Raw genomic sequence first — 21,493 nt, 5'->3', positions numbered from 1 at the left:
TCCTAATTCTCCTCAATACCTCCCCCCTTGCGCAATGGTCAAAACCATGCGCATTAAATGATAAACAAATCTAATAACGCTGTTGGTGCACCCAACGTCTAAACATCTAACCGTAAGCATCAGTAAACTGAAACCAATCTTTTGGGAAGGGAAATCGAAACCAGTGTGTCCAAATCCAAAGCCCAATATGGGTGGGTTTTCCATCAGCCGCCTGAAACCACGCTGTTCCAAAGTCATGCACTAAACCGAAAAAACGTACATGCGTTAGTGGCCTTCTATATCACAAAGGTAAAATAAAATAAAATAAAACGCGACATGCCCCGTTTCAAGACCACCTCTGCTGCCAGAGCTGACATATCTGACTCCTGTTCCCCCTCCACCTTTCATCAGCCGGCTTTCCCTATGATGGTTGCAGTTCGTCACTACATGTTCAAGTGAGCCAATGCTCACAGTGACTCTGCCAAGTAATCGTGACTGTGCCTGTTTTAGGTTGTCCCGGGCTTCAAGGTGGAATCCTACCCGTCGTTAGCTAACCAGCCTTCCATACTGGCTTATTGCAGGATGCCGTACCTGGGATATATGATCAATCCCCACCTATATGGTGGTATAGATCGCAAAGTGGAGGGATGGAGACAGAGTCTTCAGCCGCATCTGCCTTATGCAGCCATATGTGTGCGTAATGAATACACATCAGGGCGACTATAAAACAAAAGATAATTTATCAAGAGTTACAATTATTAAAGTTTTGCAGCAGCATTAGTGGCATTTGAAGGTAAACCCACTACTTCCGAATCCAATTTGACAACATAGCATGTATGACTCCTTCCCAGCAGATGTGGCGTCAATCCACCTATTGTCCTTTACTAGGGAGATGTGAAAGAAAACAAAAATCACAATATTAAAACTTGCATTTTCAATTTTGGGCGACTCACTTCTGTCTTAACCGTTACTAAAAATCACAATTCTCTTCATAATCCTACCCGATTGCCCTTCACTATCTATTTAAATTGGACGACCAATTAAACCTTTTATTCTACCTATTGCTTGCATTTAGTGTTTTCCATATTTTGATTCACTACTATACCAAACCCAAACCCTCTATGTTGATCTTAACTAGTTTATTCAACACTGAATTGATACATTGTTTCTATTTACTAATTAACCATATTGTTTTATCTGAAGTGTGCTTGTGTATACCCTTGTGTACTCCATCACTCGGAGTAGGAGAGGATTCTCCCATACCTCGGCAGCCCTGACACACACACGAGAACAGGCTCACACACACATCCTTTCTTATTTTATTTTACTTATTTATTTTAAATGACATTTGTCATTGTGGATAACCTAAATTAGAAATTTGGATAACGTTTATACTTATTTGGTCTAATTTTTAAAGGTTGGGTACGGAATTCGCTTTTTTGGCCATTTTTGCAAAATTACTTTAAATCCTTATCATAACCCGCTTACAGCCACTGAGTTAGAAGTACTGACATGAAAATTAAACAAGTCAATCATCTGTGGAACGGGCAGGGCTCGAAAAACTCCAGCTAATCATTTCCATTGCCACCGAGTTGCATTGGACAGTAAGTACGTCAATCAAACGGTCGTACTGCACTCCCTCCGCGCTCCCTCCGCGCGCGACCCCTTCGTGCAGTACTCGTGACCCAGAGCAAGCTCCTGTTTGTTGTTATCCTGCGGTAACCACTGGAACTAGTTAATCCACATTTGGACCTAGCAGTAGAAGACAATTTCCATGGCAGACAAGACGCCACCATCCCCACCACCACCACCACCGCCAGCAAAGAGAAGGAAAACTCTTTTCCAGAGAGTAATTGATAATAAAAACGCTGAAAGAGAAAAACTGAAATCAAGAATAATCCTAGGCGCTGCTTTCAAACGTCTGCGGCAACTGAAGGACGAGAAGGGAAACCGATGCTTATGTGGCGGTTGACCTAGTTTCAGAGTTTATACCGTTTATACTCGGTAATACCGGTGTTGAGACGAGTGTATTACTCGGTGTGAACATTTCCACACCGCGGCAACCCTAGTGAAAACCAGGACTTCCAATACAATTATATGAAACAAACATACATTTTCTAAAAATAGTAATTATTTATGTGACCGTTTAATGTTTATAACATCTGGTGCAACCATAGCCGCGAGAACGTATTCTCAGCAGGGGGTGCTGGAAAAAAAAAACTCAGCCTGCACTAGACTCGCAACTCGTTACATTGATAAAAAAGATATATAGCAGCGCAGCTCAATTACACCAGTGAATGCGCGCACAGTTGAAAATCGATCGTTGTGTTCACTTCCTTCACACCATGGTTCACATCCAGCTGCTCATAGAACAAGTTTAGCGCACCACCGCTACCCTCACACTTTTTCATATAACCTTTTTTCAGCACTAGGTCAGACTCGCTTTGCCACGGGCCGAAACAGTGCGGAGCGACCACAGCCAGAGCGAACACAGCGGGGCAGAGGAGTGTCAGGAATAGTCTTTGGTGTACACATCAGTACGGCCTATTTGCACTACTGTTTAGTGGCAATGCAGTGTATTATTCTATGCCTTTTTATTTTCGTATAATATTTCAATGAATACAATTTATTTATTCATAAAAACAAGATCTGGTCTTCAAATCTTTTTTCCAAATATAGGTCGTCTTACAATGGGGTTTGTGTTTATATTCGGACCAATACGGTACAGCGGGCGCTCACATGACGTTAAGCATTTCCTGGTGCATAATGTGACGCTTCAGAACCTAAAATCCCGTTTCTCCCCGTTGACACGACAACACGTAACCGGCGTTTTCATAAATCTCCACTTTGGCCGGAGTTTTTAGAAATGATCGTTTTCTGTGATAAGACAGGGCCTCGGACAGGGGGTGTTGCAGCACCCCCAGCACCCCTACTTCCCGCGGTACTGGGTGCAACTTACAGCTGAATGTAGTGCCATGTTGTTAAACGAAAACCTACGCTAGCCTGGCTCGCTCTCGCGCATCTCTGTTCGCGCTCGTGCATGATTGCGCGTCCAGGTACTTGGAATGGGTGGAGTCAGATTCAGCGTTGAAGGAGAGGGGGTAGGACCATTTGAGTTGTGTATTTTCAAAATCTGCTGGCGTTTCGCAAATCGCATACCCAACCTTTAAGTATTGCCGATTGTTTTTTCTAAATTATAAGATCACTTTTAATAAATTGTCTATTACTTATCATAATCTCGAAGGAAATATTTTATTTGTGTTGTTATCTTGGCACCTAGACCTCGTCAGAGGCCTGTTTCAGGTAGCTGGTTTAACATACTCTGAGTTTAATCCTGCGCTCTGAGTTGGTTGACTCAGAGTTCAGGGTTGAAAAGCAACTCTTGGTTTTCGGTTTCAGAACAGGTGATCAGCGTTGGGTTAATCAACTCTGAGTATGTTCACTCTGGGTTGAGGGCGTGCCTGTTGACTATGAAGCGCCATCATCAATGGATCACTGATAACATGATCAAACATGGACCAAAAGCGTAGATCCACTTACTTTTCCCCCACGGAATTGGAAATTCTAATGAACGCGTATGCCGTTCATTAGAATTAAAACGGCATACGCTCCCGCGGCAGCGAGAGCGTGAGAGAGAGCTCGGCATGAAATAGCTGAACAAGTCAATGCGTGAGTAAAATGCAGCCTGTCCTCCTAGAAAATACGACCGCATAGGTCGTTTGTACCGCCCCAAATTACGACCCACTGGAGCGTATTTAGCGCCTCTAGCGGTCATGCAAATAACGACATTCTGAAGTCTCGGGGCCACTCGTGGACGCTCGTGGTTGCGCGTAGCCATATTAATCGTTATTATCTGAATGGGAAATGCAATATTTTAGGACAGATACACAATTAAACGTGTTTCTAATGACATTTCTAGCGAGAAATGTACATTTTCCTTGCATAATCTTCAGTCAGTGAATGTGTATGATCTTTATTATCTGAATGGGAAATGCAATATTTTAGGATCGATTCAGCGTTAAACGTGTTTCTAATAACATTTCTAGCAAGAAATATACTTTTTACTTGCATAATCTTCATTCAGTGATTGTGTCTGATCTTTAGTTTTATAGTTATTAGGAAGATTTAATCGTCTCGCTCGCATGTTTCAACGACGTCAGGTTGGGGACGCTGCTTTCGCTAAACTAGCAGCTCACGTGTTTCCTGCGTTTGTGTTATTAAACCGTTACTTTATGTAACTTTTAATGATATTGTAATAACCACAGGCGAGGTATTGAGCGAAGTAAGCTTGATAGCAGGTTTATTGGATTCCACAATCGGACAGGCAGGCACAGCTCCACCGGAAAACTACAACAACCAAAACTCCCGCCCGGAAGGAAACCCCCGGAACCCCCTCTCAGAAGGCCCGCACCTTCCTCCCAAACCCTGTGATGCTAAAATATCATCTTGTTAGAAACCCGTTTATCTGAGAGCCAACCCAGTAGCCAAAAGCATACGTTGACAGTGTACGTTTTCGTGAACACTGGATTACATCGCATTTCAACATAAAATAAAATAGCGTGCTAAGCACACATAAACACACACACACACACACGCACGCACGCACGCACGCACACACGCACACGCACACACAATGCATTTCGCTGCTAAAACAACAACTTGGGCTGCTTCTCGGACATTTTGGGTGGATTTTGAACGGTATGTGGGCAGGACGTTTTTTGCAGGCAGGACCTGGCAACCCTGCGCTGTTGCCCGAGGTGAAGAAATGCTCCGGAGCAGATCTGGATCCACCATGGCCAAAATAATTGTCATGAATAGCATGAATAGATTCATGCATTATCATTCAACTTGAACATGTGTTTTTACAGTATATAGTGGTGGAGGGATGACGTATGTTGGCAAACCCGGAAGTGAGCGTCGACCTGGGTTTCCCTTGACAAAAAGCCAACGGGTTTTTCCATTGGATTTTGGATTATTGCAGAAAAATTAGCATCTTTGAAGCACCTCCACAAAAACTGAAAAAAATAAATAATAATAATAATAATAACTGTGCCCCAAAGAACGAAATGTAAACCAATGCATTCTGAATGGGAGTGTTTCTCCGATTTTTCCATGCTACACAGAACGAAATGTAAACCCATACAAATAAAGACTTCATGGTCATAATAATTAAAATATCATTAAGCTACTACTGAGTGTGTAGGGAGGTATTCTATTTTTTTCAACGGGGCTGAATCCAATCACTTGACCGTCATGGTTGCTATAGAGTGGCGAAGTCACGCCCCTTCCGGTAGGGCTCATGGGACCTATGAGATCGAAAAATATGAATGGGTGTCAATGGAGAGAAAATAATTATTTTCTGGTCCCGGTCTTTATATGCCCTGGATTACACATATGTTGTTTGTGGATTTAAAGGATAATTTTTCATGCAAAGAGTTCGACCGTTTATTGTGCAATTGTTCAGATAAAGGCTGTAGAGAAAACACAACGAGAAAGACTACACGGCTCGTATGTGACGTCACGCTCCCTGCGACTGGCGTGGAGAAGACCGACAATCTTCCCATCGGCATAACTGAAACTCTGCACGTGCCCCGACTTATAATGGTTTTCACCTCTTTCGATGCTTTTATCCTCCCCTTGGAAAAAGCGGTGAAGTGGGGCAGAGAGATCGCCATCTCTGTGCCGAGTTCCAAGGGCGGGTGTGGTGACGTATATCATATGCGTCGAGAGCAGCGAAGAGCTGTAGTTCACAAAGCGGCCTCACATAAAACCTAAAATTATCAAACTTCTTCACAAACATTTTTAGTTTTCTTTGCATGAAAAATTATCATTTAAATCCACAAACAACATATGTGTAATCCAGGGCATATAAAGACTGGGACCAGAAAATAATTATTTTCTCTCCATTGACACCCATTAATATTTTTCGATCTCATAGGTCCCATGAGCCCTATCGGAAAGGGCGTGACTTCGCCACTCTATGGTGGTTGCTATCGACCGCCCCCTCTAATACTCGTGGCTCTAAAAACCACGCGGCAAAGGAGCTGCCGTCAATTGGGTTGTTTTTGTCGTAAACTAGGGTCCGATGGTTGAAAAATAGACAGATATTCCAAGGTATCCTTAAAAGGCAGCTTGGATGTGTTTATTTTCTGCAGTTTAGACTTCTTCTATAACTAATTTTTGTAAGCAAAACACCAAGCTCATTGATTTAATGAGGGAGGGTTATTTGAAACAATTTATTCAATAAATATTTGTGAGAGGTCATTCCTTCTCCTGATTTTACTTCCTATTGATGTCTAGGGTAAACCCCTACTGGCCACAAGCATCCCCCCCTCCCCATATGGATTTGGAGAATTGTTGCCACGTCCCAGTGGTGGAGGTATCATATATATATGAAAGAGGGCATTCAATTATAGCCTACTACAATGATCAATGAGGAGGCCGAAGCCCTAAAGGAAGTGATGCAATAGGTGACTGAGTCGACAACATTTAAGTAAGCTGTATAGGGTCTCTTATATATCAAAGGGGGTCTCAAAGGACGCATACGCTTCAACCTGTGGCTCCAGCACTACAGGAAATGACTCAGCAAGTGCTCCATCTCGTTTCAACTCACCCAGCGGCTCGCTTGCAAGATTTTGGCCTGTTCTGTCCAGACCTACACCCTAGCCATCCAACATGCATATCTGAGAATCAGGCCTCTCTTTAATAATGACAAAAAGTTATGAGAGAAACACACATTAACTTTTTGTTATCATAAGCGGCGTGGAGCCGGCTCCTTTTGACCTTTTGACCCCCGACTTCAAAAACGTGGCCACAGGCCAGCTGTGTCTACACACCTTTAGCCACAAATGTACATCTCCATCCCACAAAAAATGGGGACTAGAAACTAACCTCTGTCTTATGTACATTTACTGTACTGTTGGAGGTCACGCCCCTTTGCCGACCTTTTCGAGATACCCTTCCTGCCCTCGGGGTCCGACCGGGCCAAGTTTCGGTGCGGAGGTCCCAGTTAGGCCCTAGAATAAGGTATTAAAATTTCAGGGCGGTAGGACCTTCCTATCTCAAAAACTGTTTTTCCACCACATTCTGAACCATTAGGTCTTGCAGGCTACACTTCTGAGGGGCTTTGTCCAAATGACACTCCATTTGGGAAAACTTTTTTTCTCTAAGGGCTAGAACTCCAAATCTCGGATATGTCGTACACGGGGCATCCCTAGCTATCTCGAAAAGGTCGGCAAAGGGGCGTGACCTCCAACAGTACAGTAAATGTACGTAAGACAGAGGTTAGTTTCTAGTCCCCATTTTTTGTGGGATGGAGGTGTACATTTGTGGCTAAAGGTGTGTAGACACAGCTGGCCTGTGGCCACGTTTTTGAAGTCGGGGGTCAAAAGGTCAAAAGGAGCCGGCACCACGCCGCTTATGAGATAACAAAAAGTTAATGTGTGTTTCTCTCATAACTTTTTGTCATTATTAAAGAGAGGCCTGATTCTCAGATATGCATGTTGGATGGCTATGGGTGTAGGTCTGGGAAGAACTTCAGGCCAAAATCTTGCAAGCGAGCCGCTGGGTGCAGGTGCAACGAGATGGAGCACTTGCTGAGCCTGGACTTTCATAATCTTCGCTCTGTGAATGTAAAGGATGTTTGGTCGGATGTTATGACGAAGAATCATAATGTGAATGGGAATATTCTATAAATCTCTTGATATCATCTTTCGTCTCAACACTTCTGCTGCAGCCACTTAAAGTCTCACTCCGAGAACCTTAAAATATGAATCAATCCATTAGAAGTATGAAAATATCTTCCCGGTGGTGCAACAGAGCAAACAAGGTGTCCTTTGACATCTACGTTTCGAGACGATTGCAACAGTGCCACACATGATCATATTTGAATATGTTTCGGGGTAGTAATTAGCTGTCGATTTTGGAGGCCTTTATCAATAATGACCAGCTATAGATTTGCTTCCCGATGGAGATTTTTGACAAATTACATGTTAATTAGCATCTACACGTTAAGCTGAGTCCAATGAGATCAAGCTCGGCCTCTTGCTACACCGAGATCATGTCCTAGACCTAGGTATACCATGTAAAATACATGTTACCATTAGCTAGAGTGTCGTTCTTGGTGTCATTGGACTCAGCTCAACGTGTAGATGCTAAATAACATGTCATTTTTCACAAATTTCTATCGGGAAGCAAATCAATAGCTGCTCATTATTGATTAAGGCCTCCAATTTCGACAGCTAATTACTACCATTAAACATGTTTGAATATGCTCATGTGTGGCATCGTTGTAATCGCCTGGAAGCGTAGATGTTGAAGGACACCTTGTTTGCCCCGTCACGCCACCGGGAAGATATTTACATGCTTCTGATTGACTAATGAATTGATTCAGCTATTCCCCCAGAAGTCTGGGGTCAAAAGGTCAAAAGGAGCCGGCACCACGCCGCTTATGAGACAAAAGTTAATGTGTATTTCTCTCATAACTTTTTGTCATTATTAAAGAGAGGCCTGATTCTTAGATATGCAGGTTGGATGGCTACGGTGTAGGTCTGGGAAGAACTTCAGGCCAAAATCTTGCAAGCGAGCCGCTGGGTGCAGGTGCAACGAGATGGAGCACTTGCTGAGTCATTTCCTGTAGGGCTGGAGCCACAGGTTGAAGCGTACACACACACACACACACACACACACACACACACACACACACACACACACACACACACACACACACACACACAATGCATTTCGCTGCTAAAACAACAACTTGGGCTGCTTCTAGGACAGGGGGTCCTTTGAGACCCCCTTTGATCTATAAGAGACCTCAAAGTACAGCTTACTTAAATGTTGTCGACCTGCAGTCACCTATTGCATCACTTCCTTTCGGGCTTCGGCCTCCTAATTGATCATTGTAGTATAATTGAATGCCCTCCTTCATATATATGATACCTCCACCACTGGGACGTGGCAACAATTCTCCAAATCCATATGGGGAGGGGGGGGGGGGGTGATGCTTGTGGACAGTAGGGTTGTACACTAGACATAAATAGGAAGCAAACTCAGGAGAAGGAATGACCCCTCGCAAATATATATTTAATAAATTGTTTCAAATAACCCTGCCTCGTTAAATCATTGAGCTTGGTGTTTTGCTTTCAAAAATAGGTTATAGAAGAAGTCTAAACTGCAGAAAATAAAAACAACCAAGCTGCCTTTTAAGGATACCTTGGAATATCTGTCTATTTTTTAACCATCGGACCCTATTTTACGACAAAAACAACACAATGGACGGCAGCTCCTTTGCCGCGTGGTTTTTAGAGCCATGTAAGGATTAGAGGGGCGGGTCGATAGCAACCACCATAGCAACCATGACGGTCAAGTGACTGGATGCAACCCCGTTGAAAAAAATAGAATACCACCCTACACACTGAGGAGAATAATGATATTTAAATTATTATGACCATGAAGTCTTTATTTGCATGGGTTTACATTTCGTTCTGTGTAGCATGGAAAAATCGGAGAAACACTCCCATTCAGAATGCATTGGTTTACATTTCGTTCTTTGGAGCACAGATATTTTTATTTATTTATTTATTTTCAGTTTTTGTGGAGGTGCTTCAAAGATGCTAATTTTTCTGCAATAATCCAAAATCCAATGGAAAAACCCGTTGGCTTTTTGTCAAGGGAAACCCAGGTCGACGCTCACTTCCTGGTTGGCCAACATACGTCATCCCTCCACCACTATATACTGTAAAAACACATGTTCAAGTTGAATGATAATGCATGAATCTATTCATGCTATTCATGACAATTATTTTGGCCATGGTGGATCCAGATCTGTTCCAGAGCATTTCTGCACCTGCCTGCAAAAATCGTCCTGCCCACATACCGTTCCAAATCCACCCAAAATGTCCTAGAAGCAGCCCAAGTTGTTGTTTTAGCAGCGAAATGCATTGTGTGTGTGTGTGTGTGTGTGTGTGTGTGTGTGTGTGTGTGTGTGTGTGTGTGTGTGTGTGTGTGTGTGTGTGTGTGTGTGTGTGTGTGTGTGTGTGTGTGTGTGTGCTAACACGCTATTTCATGTTGAAATGCGACTGGGTTGGCTCTCAGATAAACGTGTTTCACGTCACAGGGTTTGGGAGGAAGGGGCGGGCCTTCTGAGAGGGGGTTCCGGGGGTTTCCCTCCGGGCGGGAGTTTTGGTTGTTGTAGTTTTCCGGTGGAGCTGTGCCTGCCTGTCCGATTGTGGAATCCAATAAACCTGCTATCAAGCTTACTTCGCTCAATACCTCGCCTGTGGTTATTACAATATCATTAAAAGTTACATGAAGTAACGGTTTAATAACACAAACACAGGAAACACGTGAGCTGCTAGTTTAGCGAAAGCAGCGTCCCTCGCAACCTGACGTCGTTGAAACATGCGAGCGAGCCGATTAAATCTTCCTAATAACTATAAAACTAAAGATCAGACACAATCACTGACTGAAGATTATGCAAGTAAAAAGTATATTTCTCGCTAGAAATGTTATTAGAAACACGTTTAACGGTGAATCGATCCTAAAATATTGCATTTCCCATTCAGATAATAAAGATTAATAAAGATCATACACATTCACTGAGTGAAGATTATGCAAGGAAAATGTACATTTCTCGCAAGAAATGTCATTAGAAACACGTTTAATGGTGTATCTGTCCTAAAATATTGCATTTCCCATTCAGATAATAACGATTAATATGGCTACGTAACAATTTCACCAAATGCCCTGTTGGTCATACATGTGGCATACATACCTCCCGCGACCTGTAGAGGCGCTTGATACGCTCCAGTGGGTCGTAATCCGTGGCAGTACAAACGACCTATACGGTCGTAAAATTTTGGTAAAATGAATTAGTAAAATAAAATAAAAATAAGAGGAAAGTTTAATGTCTTCCACTTATTCAATATGTAATGTGTGTGTGTGTGTGTGTGTGTGTGTGTGTGTGTGTGTGTGTGTGTGTGTGTGTGTGTGTGTGTGTGTGTGTGTCAATTTACGCAGGAACAACCCGAGTTGCCCCAAGAGGACTTGGCAGCAAATGAAGATGAAGTACAAAAATATAGTTCAAACAGGTATCTAATGCTTAATGGGCCTATCTCACAAAAATCGAAAATGACGTCACACCGGGTAAACATTCTTCCGGCGTAGTCATTTTTGTATTGCCGTCAATGCAAAAATGGATCGTTTCTTCGCCACTTCCCTGGTGGGTTTTCCGAAATTGCGATTCGAAGATGTGCAGAAGATTGTGGAGACACACTCAGCAACACCACAGCCCAGGCTGACAAAGGGGTACAAGTTTTTTGTGGAGGAGTTTGTCCACAATTATCAAGGTAAGTTGTCTAAGGTGTTTTGTTGTCAGTAGGCTACTCAATGGCCGCCTTGCTCATTCATGTTTTGTGATGACAAGCAAACCATATACGATCCATATAAATCGTCAGAAATATTGTCTGTGTGTGAAATGTGTGTAAAATGATCATATTTGTTACGTGTAGACTATAATATTATGAATATAATTAGCCATGGTGGCTATGAAGTCTCCGTGTGTAGCGTTAGCATTTTAGCATTAGTTTAACCAAGGATAGGTTCAGCTAGTTATTTGCTGACCAGTTTTCTTCCGATCAGCGACATATTATTAACATTATGTATATGCTAAGTGTCAAATATAGTTGATGGAAAGGTGGTAGTGAGAGGTAGATGCAACCGCTCGATGAGGAGGAATGAGGAGCCCCACATACTACATGTTTCTGCTGAGTTAGGGCCCGTTGGCCCAAGTCTGTTAGTTTTGATAGTCTGTCTGGACTAACAACTGCAGTTGCAGTTTTCCTCTTCTTCTGAAGTTCAGATCATTTTCATTGTTCTTTCTTACAAACAGTAGCGTGCTTAAGACTTGGCCCACCTAGCTTGCTGCAATGTTGTGGCTGTACAGACCTATGTATTTTTCTTCCTCTTCATTAAGGCACAAGCCGTAAATAAAGGAAATTTGTTGAGTGCATTAAAAGGACAAACATCTAGTTCATGTTATAACATTGCTAAAACAACAGATGTAATGGTGGCCCAAGAGTTTTGCACGGAACTGTACATGGCTTTTCTGCGGTTGCAGGCTCCTTGCCAGTTTCCAATGGCCTTATATCAAGGTCCTACCTACTAAGTTCAGTAACTCAATTCTTATGGTGTTCACAGATCACCCTGGAGGCTGTTGGACAACTGGGTCTCTCAGAGCTGTAGCTTTGCTGCGGGCAAAGGCTTCTGTAGCCATATAACCGCTCTGCTGTTCCAGACAGCGCATTATGTGCAGCTGGGCCTTGATGTGGTTCCACCTTCCCTGGCCTGTACCAGTCAACCACAGATGTGGCATCGACCTCGAACCCACGTGTGCTGTTGTGTCCTCTGTTCAAATCATACACTTCAGTATTTGTCTAGAGTATATGAGCATTTCCTGTATTGTTGTTCGCCTCAGGGAATCCATCCAGAGGCTGTGAGTGACCTGGTGGTGAAGAAACCCAAGTCGGTGGGGAAGACTGGAGTCAAGTCCACACTCTACAGAGCGTATGCTGGTAAGACATTTGTTTTTCAATTTGCACTCTGTTAAACTTGCTCATTATGAAAAGATGCATATTAGATATATATTAATATAAAAAAAGTCACATTTTTATTTGACGTTTCGCCCTTTGATGTCCCACATCCTAGAGGGAATATCCAGCTTGGAGTTGGTACCATCTCAGCTGTGCTGACCTGGAAGATGTCAGCAATGACTTGTTCTTTAAGGCCAGTTGCTACTCTACAACAGTAGATGAAAAACTCATCAATGGCTGGAATCTTCCTTGAAGGGCTTGGTGTTGGAATCGCCTCTTGTCCAATCCTCTGTGCTTTGCTCCAATAAAGAATATATTGTGTTGAGGGGCAAAACAGACTCCCAAAACACTTGAAACACTTCTTGAGATGGAAACCGAGTATAATATGTCATGGTCTGATCAGACACACAAAATCTGTTGAGGACAGTTTGTGGCCCCATGGACATTTCTTGCAGCCTTGCCTCCAGCTCAGCAATATACTCCAGGGCATCATCCAGTGCACCTACAAAAAAAGAAGACAAATCAGTCTTCATTACCATTCATTCGTATTCACCCTTTCTTTTTATTGTATTGTTATTCTGTATACTTAAGTTTATTTATATTTATTATTATTAAATTTATTTGTACTGTTTTCTGTTTTTCTTTTTTATGTATTAACTATAGGTTGAGTGTTGTACATAGAGTAAAAACCAAAGTCAAATTGCTCGTTTGTTGCAAACCTGGCCAATAAAGCTGAATCTGAATTAATATGTAACCCCAGTTTAACAGTGCGTCTGATGTTGATTGAATGTTTTAACGTTAACCATGCCATGTTTGGCAAAATTATACAATAGCCCAACAAGTGTTGAACAGAAATAACAGACATAACAGCTAGTTAGCACACATCTACTTACCGGCAGGGGGGCGTGTCGCGTAGTCATGTTCCCCGGTACCTCTCCGGTCCGTTTGTGTTTTGTCCTCTCCTTCAGCTTTTCGAGCTGACACCCGTTTATACACGGGTGTTTTTTTCGGGGCTGTGGTGTAGCTGTTCCAGTCAAAACGACTAGGAACAGCTCCAGTATTCAGCGTAGCACTCCCGTCGTCATAATCAGCCGCTGAGAAATGCCGACTACAGACCAGTGTACTCCCCTTCTGAATTACGAAATTAACTCCTTCATTCCGTCTGATCGCCACTGCTGTATTGGGTATTATTTGGGAAGTCGTGGAAATGTAAATACGGTTGTTTTTGTTTTGAATTGGCGCATAGAGGTAGACAACAGAAGCTTTTGTTTTTTGACTGCGCCATTGTCAAATATCATGGACTACGCGACCGGTGTGGCACCCGATTTGGTTCCCCATTGGAATTGCTGTTCCCCCTCGAAACGCCATGTTAAATGACTCCGCCCACAGGACCAAGCCAGAACAACTGGATCCACGGAAAGCCAAGTGGTACAAAATGATTGACGATTTGCGTGAGATGGAACGCGAAAACGCGATTTCCCTATTTTTTCGATATTCTGTTCTTTAATTCAGTGTTGTTAGTCATTATTTTTAATATCAATTAGTCAATTGCATTTGTAATATATCAGATCTGAGGATCTGTTGATTTGTTTATGATGTTGAATAAATAAATACCATGCTTTGTTGTTGAATGTGTTCGGTGAATATCATCGGATCATTGATTTGTGTGAAATCATGAATGAAGGCATTCTGTGCTGCTTAGTTTTTTCTAATAAAATAAATAAAATAAATTAATTAATCTTATAAATCATGCATTTCTTTGGAACTAATAAAGAAATGACTCTGAAATCTTGGTTGGACTCTGCTCTTGTCTGTTTTGTCTGATCGAGGCACTATAATAATATAATTGTAGTGCGTATATATATACTGTGATTGTAGCCTAATTGGGCGCGTCTAACCAATTCTGACGGGTGCGAAGTGTATAAATTATGATGGCAAGGCTGTACATGATCTGGGAAACTTGTTTGTTGCATGGATTTATAATGGAAAAATGCATGTACATCGAGCTGCGTAACTACAAAAGAGATGGCTCATATCCCCCAGGTATTTCTAAGGAGCAGAAATACATAATTCGAAGGCGCTCCGCCCGTTTCATACTAGATGGTAAGCCATGGTAACGATATGCCTACCTCAAAAACAATTCCCTGATCTCCTGCTCTTATCAGAAAAATATACGTGTTTCTTGTAGGCTACTGACAACAACCTTGTTTCAATAGGTGATACAATGTATTACATTTCGTCGAGAAATGAAATGGAGGTGCGCAAGAAAGTTGTGGTTGGCGCGGAGGAGGCCGATCGGATTTTCTTGGACTTTTATGACAGTGCTCATGGAGGCCACTGTGGAACCAAAAAAACAAATATTCAGTCACCGCCAGGTTTTACTGGCCTGGAATGGGGGTTGACTTGGATAAATGGGTAAATGGAATTATTTGATTGGAGTGTATAATACGCACTAAGGCGCGTTATTATTTTTTTAGGCCTACTTTGATTTTGAAAAGGTTTTGCCCACAGAATTTCAACATTCTTTTTTGTTTTTAGTTCTGCTTACTGTACATTCAATTACAATTGCAGTAAGTGACAGCCTGTTTACAATTCCCAAATCTGTGGTGTTCCGTAAATGTCATATTCAAACCACACTGGGTGAGTCAATGAAACTCCCTCAAGATCACATGGTCAAGGTATTGCTAAGTATTGGTATAAATTATAATGTCATTCAATTTGATATCTCATTCAATTTAAATTGCAGTGGATAAAAGTGTGATTAATCGCGAGTTGTCTCACCAAACGATGGGATTAAAACTTGTAATCTTTGTCCAGCCATAATAAATACATTATTGATGGAGATGGTTTCCCCTATTTTTGTCCTTGAATCGTATTCCTTTGCAAAGATTGACAATGAATGGTCTTACAAACACCTTCATGAATAATGCCTGTGTGTTGTAGTTGTGTTGTGACGCTAAAATCAACGTAGCAGACTAGTAGACTACTGCCGCACAGCCTGGTGTGAGGTTTGTCCCACTTCGCTTTCCGTACATCCAGCTGTTTTTGACTTGCTTTTCTTCCTCAAGTACGTACGGTAACATAGCAACTACGCACGGCTCATCGGTAAATCAGCGTAAGGGGGAACAGGAACTGGGGGGGAACCAAATCGGGTGCCACACCGGAAGTCACTTTACCCGGTGAAGGCAAAATCGAACGCCGAACCAGGAAGTTGTGAGATAGGCCTATTGAAATCAAATCAATTGTGCTGTTTTGCCTGCTCTACCTAATTTAACAGCTATATTCAACATGTGATGGGCCTATACTTAAGCAGGAAATGTAAGTAGTACAGCAGCCACCCCAACACTGCCAATATTTAATAGGATTTAGATATATTAGAAGGCTACTCCTAGGCAAAATGCATTATATATATATCTATATATATATATATGTCTTCAAAATAGCGCTTACTGAATATTAGGGTAACATTTTCCTCCATGTTAGCAAATCGAAAAAAAGCAGAGCCCCGGCAGACTGGAGGGGGTCCACCTCTGCAGCCCTCACAGAGGCTGAGGAGATGGCCCTCAGCCAACAGAGTATGGGTCCTGTGGCTGAGGGCATCCCTGGGGGGAGCTCCTCTGATCCCCCCCACCCCCCCGGATATAAGTGCCTTTATAAGAGGTTGGTTATTCAAAATAATTAAATATGTACACGCAACCCAGCGCGTTGCAAATTGGATGGGGCAATATTCTGGCTCAAGTAATAATTTCACTGTCTAATCATCTTCTTCCAGTTACCGATGGCGTCATCGCCCCACTTGAACCAGATGCCCTCACCAACCTCCATGCAATTGTAACAATTCTTCACCTTCCACAGATTATTAATAATGTCTTGGTAATTGCTGAACACAACCGTTAATGTCATTACAGGAAGATGATGGAGAAACATTGTTTGCGGCATTCGAAAGGGAAGAGGAAAGGCCTATTGAGGTTAACACCTTTTAAAAATAACCTCTAAAAGTTGATGATAGCGTTGTACAATTTAAAACTGACATCTTCTTTCTCTCAAACAGGATGAAATCGAATCCAATGAGAGGCCATCCACTTCTAAATCACAGCTTACTTCTGTAAGATTCTCCCTGGAATTATAATGAAACGCTCTACTTGGCACTGTGAAATCCAATCTCATCTTTTGCATTCCTATAGCTTCCAGTCAAAGACTTATATAAAATCTATCTAGAAAAGCAAATACACAAAGCAGACTTGGAAATGGACCACCTTAGGCAAAAGATGCAAAAGGATGCTTTGGAGATCCACATTTTGGAACAGAAGTTAAAGGTGGGTGAGGTGCAAACTGGGATACTGTTCCCTGCTCTAAAAACATACCCAATATGAATGACTTTTTTTGTGTTTTCAGGAAATAAAGAAATCCTCATAAAAAGTAGATTGTCTTTATTAGAACACGGGCTGTGGTGGGACAAGTTATTTTGTTGAACAGTTTACTCAAAGGGTTTTACTCCAGTGAACAATGCAGAAGATTATGCTGAGCATGTGCATGTAGAGAAGAAGCATCTGGTTAAAAGCAGTACCAGGGTATTTTCTGCCCTGCATTCTTAATATGCGTTTCTTGACTTGCAGCAGTTATAGGTCAGCTACTCGTGGTTAGTCAGCTACTCTGATCATTGGAAAGCCACAACGTTAAAGTGACTGTAGTACAGAGCGGGTGGGATGCACGGGGCGGATCATTCTGCAAATGCGTTAAAAAAAAAAAATCAACTTAAAGCATGCCCCCGCTGCGTTTGAGAGTTAACATGGGGGCTGAGAAGGTGGTCTAAATAAATGATAGATTGCGCTGAAAAACGAGAGCGCTCGTGAAGAATATTATCAGGAAAATAAAGTATATCCAGCCGGCGTCTTAATAATCGTTCCTCACGGAGATTCCCTCTGAGGATCGCAGCCTCTACGTTCACAGGCTCTCGTAGAAAAGGACATGCCATTTCTAACACTTCCTTCTGTCGGAGAGCTGCCTTCAGCTTTATAGACAACAAACTCAGAGTAGGTCTAACCACCTCCCGAGCAGGTTAGACCCACGGCGTATGTTGCCGCAGCAACTAACTCTCGGTTGCGCTGAACCTGCTACCTGAAACGGAAAACCCAGAGTTTCCATTAACTCAGAGCTAGCAAACTCGGGGTTGCCTCAAAACCAGCTACCTGAAACAGGGCTCCGGTCCAAGCACCAAAATAACATCCACCTATCCACGCAGAATCCATGGGTTGGGTCCGCTCCTCTTTTGATGAGTCACTTTACCCTGGCGCCATTGAACCCATTGACTCCTGTGGAGTGTGGTGTGCAGACAATTTTTAACGCTAATTGCTCATGTTTTGGAGTCTAGATAATTATTCCTAAATCCTGTAATCACGATGTAACTTGCTCAGGGACACATCAACACTCAGCTAGGAGAGATGGGGATCGAATCAGCAACCCTTCGGTTACAAGACAACTTCTCTACCTCCTGAGATAAACCGACCCCAGCCACCTCTCCGCTGATTTATTACCTCCGGGTCGGTCCGCATCCGCCCTTTTTGCTTTCTATACATTCCTCTCCATTCTCCAAACACCTTCTCTCTCTGATCCAACCCGTTGTCTCACCAGTGCTCTGTGTACCAAGATGTAATGATATATACCACATGGTGTTCCGACGCGTTGGAGAGTCTCCAAGAACCACAGAATCACCAATCCCAGTGGTGGTTCTACGTTTTTTGTAAAACAGTGGACATGGGTTACATTCAGGAACCAATTACAGAGTACATCCAAACGCACAAATAATCTATTCAGCACAATGCAAATTCAATCTCTTTCTCTCTGTTGTCTCTCTGTCCAGCCCCCACTGGCGGGTTTTCCTTACTTACGTTCCTTCTCTCTAACTCTCTTTACCTCTCTTTACCTAGGCCTACTTCCTTTGCTTTCACAAATCTCCATAACCATTTTCACTTTCAGTAATCCTTTCCTTTCCTTTCTGGTTTATTCGTTTTTGGACACACTCCAAAACTAGATTATTAATCTTAAAAGGCCATCGAAAGATATGAATGTCCCCAAAGAAAATTCTAACCGGAAAGCCTTCTCCAATCTCATCGCCACTTCTCGTTGCCAATCCACACACTCTTCCTCTTCTCTGTCTCACTCTTCACAAATCACTTCATCTGACCCCTCTAACTCAACCCAATGCTAACTCTTTCTCACTCACTCACTCACTCACTCACTCACTCACTCACTCACTCACTCATTCACTCACTCACTCACTCACTCACTCACTCACTCACTCACTCCTCACTCATTCGCTCACATATACAACTTAAAATAAGAATTCACAGATTGTCATCCTTGGAGCTGTCATAGGTATTAACTGCGTGTGTTCCGAGAATCCTAAAGTTTTGGTGAATTTTCAACCCTCCATTCCTCAGTACAAACTCCATCTTGGATAACCCCAATACTCTTGCCAACAGAGCTTTCAGGTCCCCCACTGCAATTAGCTTTCCCACTGTGAGCTCCTCAAATGTTCTAATTCATTTAGACGCCCCGTTAATTATGTTAGGGAGTTTAGAAATGACTCCCTCCAAGTCCTGTGAACCCCACGGTTGATAATGGACCTGTTGTCCTTTGACTAGAGTAGGATAATTTCCCGGGGAAGTTTCGGGTGCTTTTTCTTCTCTCTGTGATCTCCTTAGTTTCTCATCTAACTCGAGTGGTGTGGGGCTTAGTACTGATGTACTGCAGCCAGGCTCCTCTGCCCCTTGTATCCCACTAGACCTCTCCTTCTGTCTTTCGTTCCGCTTCTTTAATTTCCTCTTAGCATTCTTAGTAATGTGTTTTACATATGGTTGTGATGACCCTTCGCCTACATGCTCAATGTCATCCTTCTCCTCTTCTTTATTCCCGTTTTCACTTTTCATGTGTTCATGTGTATGGGTGCGCCCCTCCTCCCCTGTGTGTGACATTTATTATCTCCTTCATCTAGTGTGACTTCCCCTTTAGATTCTATGTTGTCTTTTAGCAATGGGTACAATGATACTAGTTTGTGCAGCGGTGGCTCAACCTTCAGAGGCAATGGTTGAGCCTTGTTGTTATTAGCTATTATTTCTCCCGCCACTCTCTGTAATGTTCGCCATCTCTCTCCTTCCTCTAAGAACAAAGCTAGTACTAACTTTTCCCTGTCCCTCTTTGCTGAGGCCGTTTTTCCACTTCTGTTATCTATGTATTTCCTTATTACTACCTCCATGTCCCTTTACATTATTGGATCAAAAGTCCCTCCCATGGGCCATATAGTGCCTGCTCCTTCTGTCCTTTCTTCCCATTTCTCAGAGATCTTTTTCATCTCACCTTTGAGCAATAGACGGTCTCTACTCAAAATCTCTACCGCTGTTGGTGCCATTTTAAATTATTACTTTATTACTTTATTTATTTGATTTATTTATTCTAAAATACACTATTTATTAATGCAATTTATTTGAGTTTATTCTACGAGTTAGTTTAAATACTTTATTATCTCTAAGCTACAAATGTGAAGTCCTCCCCGGCGCTCGTCTCCCTCCCTGCTTAGCAGGCTCCTGCTCGTCCCCTGTGTTTTGCGCGTGCACATGCAGTTAGAGTCAGCGCGATTATGTTTTAGTCAAAGAAGATTTACACATTTATTCAGTACTTCAACAAATTAACTATTCTCTATCCGTCTAATTTATTTATGATTATCAACTACTTCAAACAAATTAACTATTCTCTGTCCACCTAATTTATTTATGACAGAATCAACAAAAAATAAACCGTGTCGTAAAAATCTCTGAGGTAACTTAATCCTAACACGACTTAAATACAGACAATAAACCGATTCATAATTTTTTTTATATTATATTGAAAAATGTCCGAATTGTTTGTAATTAGTTACAAATAAAAGGTTGACCGAGCGTAGAAACTGGCCTTTTGATTAAAACATGAACGGTCGGATGGATAATCAACCAACCAGAATTTCATACAAGTACCTATCGCTTCGCAGTGCCTAGATCAGAATTACAAATTAACTATTTCAGTTTATCCAAGAGCTGCATCTCAATCGGTCCACGATCAGCACATTAAACTCATTCACATGGCACTCCAAACAACAAGCCTATTCTTCCAAAACAATGGCTGAATACATAAACACTAGACCAGATCAAAAACAGACAAGAAACTTCTCAAAATACCAACTCAAACGGTACCCCAACCAAGATCCTTATCTATTCAAAAGTACGAGAAGTCTGCTTTCTCAAAAATGCCAAAATCTGAACAAGAAATTCACCATCAATTGGTGCAGGATTTGCAGTTCAACCGCTCCAAGATTAGAATTGAAAATTCACCAGTCGGCATCCCAAGGAAGCCTCTCTCAAATAAAAATGAATTAATTGACGGCAATGAATTCCAACCCAGCTCTCTGGGATACTCTCAGACATCCAACAGGCACTTCAATCGACCTGCGGACCTGTACTGTCCTATTGGAACTTTCCCAATAATTTGATCCTCTAGAATACAGCCACAGGACTTTATAGTAGGTCTATTTAAAGAAAACACCAAAACACCAAAAACAACAACTCGTATCAAAATATGGAGCCACAAAGCGTCTGGGTCATTTAGAACCACAGAGCGCCTAGGGCCTATGTGCGCGCGCACGTCAATCTCTTCCGGAGCTCCTGTCTCTCTCTCTCTCTCTTTAGGTTCGTTTGACTGAAGAGACACTTTACCCGTTCACCAAGCGTTCAGACGGGCCAAAAACAGATCAACCAACCATTAAATTAGTGGTAAGCCAAACTTACCGAGAATAATTTTGTGGGCTTGGTTGTGTGATCCGTCCACGCCCCGCCTTGCAGCCCGGCAGTTGGGCTGCTGTCTCTTTTCAGTCCTGGTCGCGACGCCAATAT

At 42.3% G+C, this 21,493-nt stretch overlaps 1 protein-coding gene and 1 long non-coding RNA gene across 3 annotated transcripts; one reads left to right on the top strand and one right to left on the bottom strand.

Annotated features, from left to right (window-relative positions):
* Positions 1-11,109: 11,109 nt before the first annotated feature.
* Positions 11,110-13,203, top strand: LOC132465575 (uncharacterized). 2 transcript variants are annotated; one of them, XR_009527612.1, is made up of 3 exons: positions 11,110-11,330; positions 12,181-12,554; positions 12,688-13,203. It is a non-coding gene; the product is annotated as an uncharacterized LOC132465575 (long non-coding RNA). The 2 variants fall into 2 exon arrangements; XR_009527611.1 differs by lacking the exon at positions 11,110-11,330 and having other exon boundaries at positions 11,337-12,554.
* LOC132465568 (uncharacterized) lies at positions 12,647-13,879 on the bottom strand. Its single transcript, XM_060062263.1, is given in 3 exon segments — positions 12,647-13,074; positions 13,466-13,743; positions 13,745-13,879. Coding segments are annotated over 3 exon segments (663 nt in total). The 5' UTR covers positions 13,858-13,879; the 3' UTR covers positions 12,647-12,802.
* Between the last annotated feature and the right edge of the window lie 7,614 nt (positions 13,880-21,493).

The sequence above is a fragment of the Gadus macrocephalus genome, chromosome 1 (genome assembly GCF_031168955.1).
Source record: "Gadus macrocephalus chromosome 1, ASM3116895v1".
NCBI lineage: Eukaryota > Metazoa > Chordata > Actinopteri > Gadiformes > Gadidae > Gadus > Gadus macrocephalus.
This window is presented reverse-complemented; position numbering and strand designations above follow the sequence as displayed.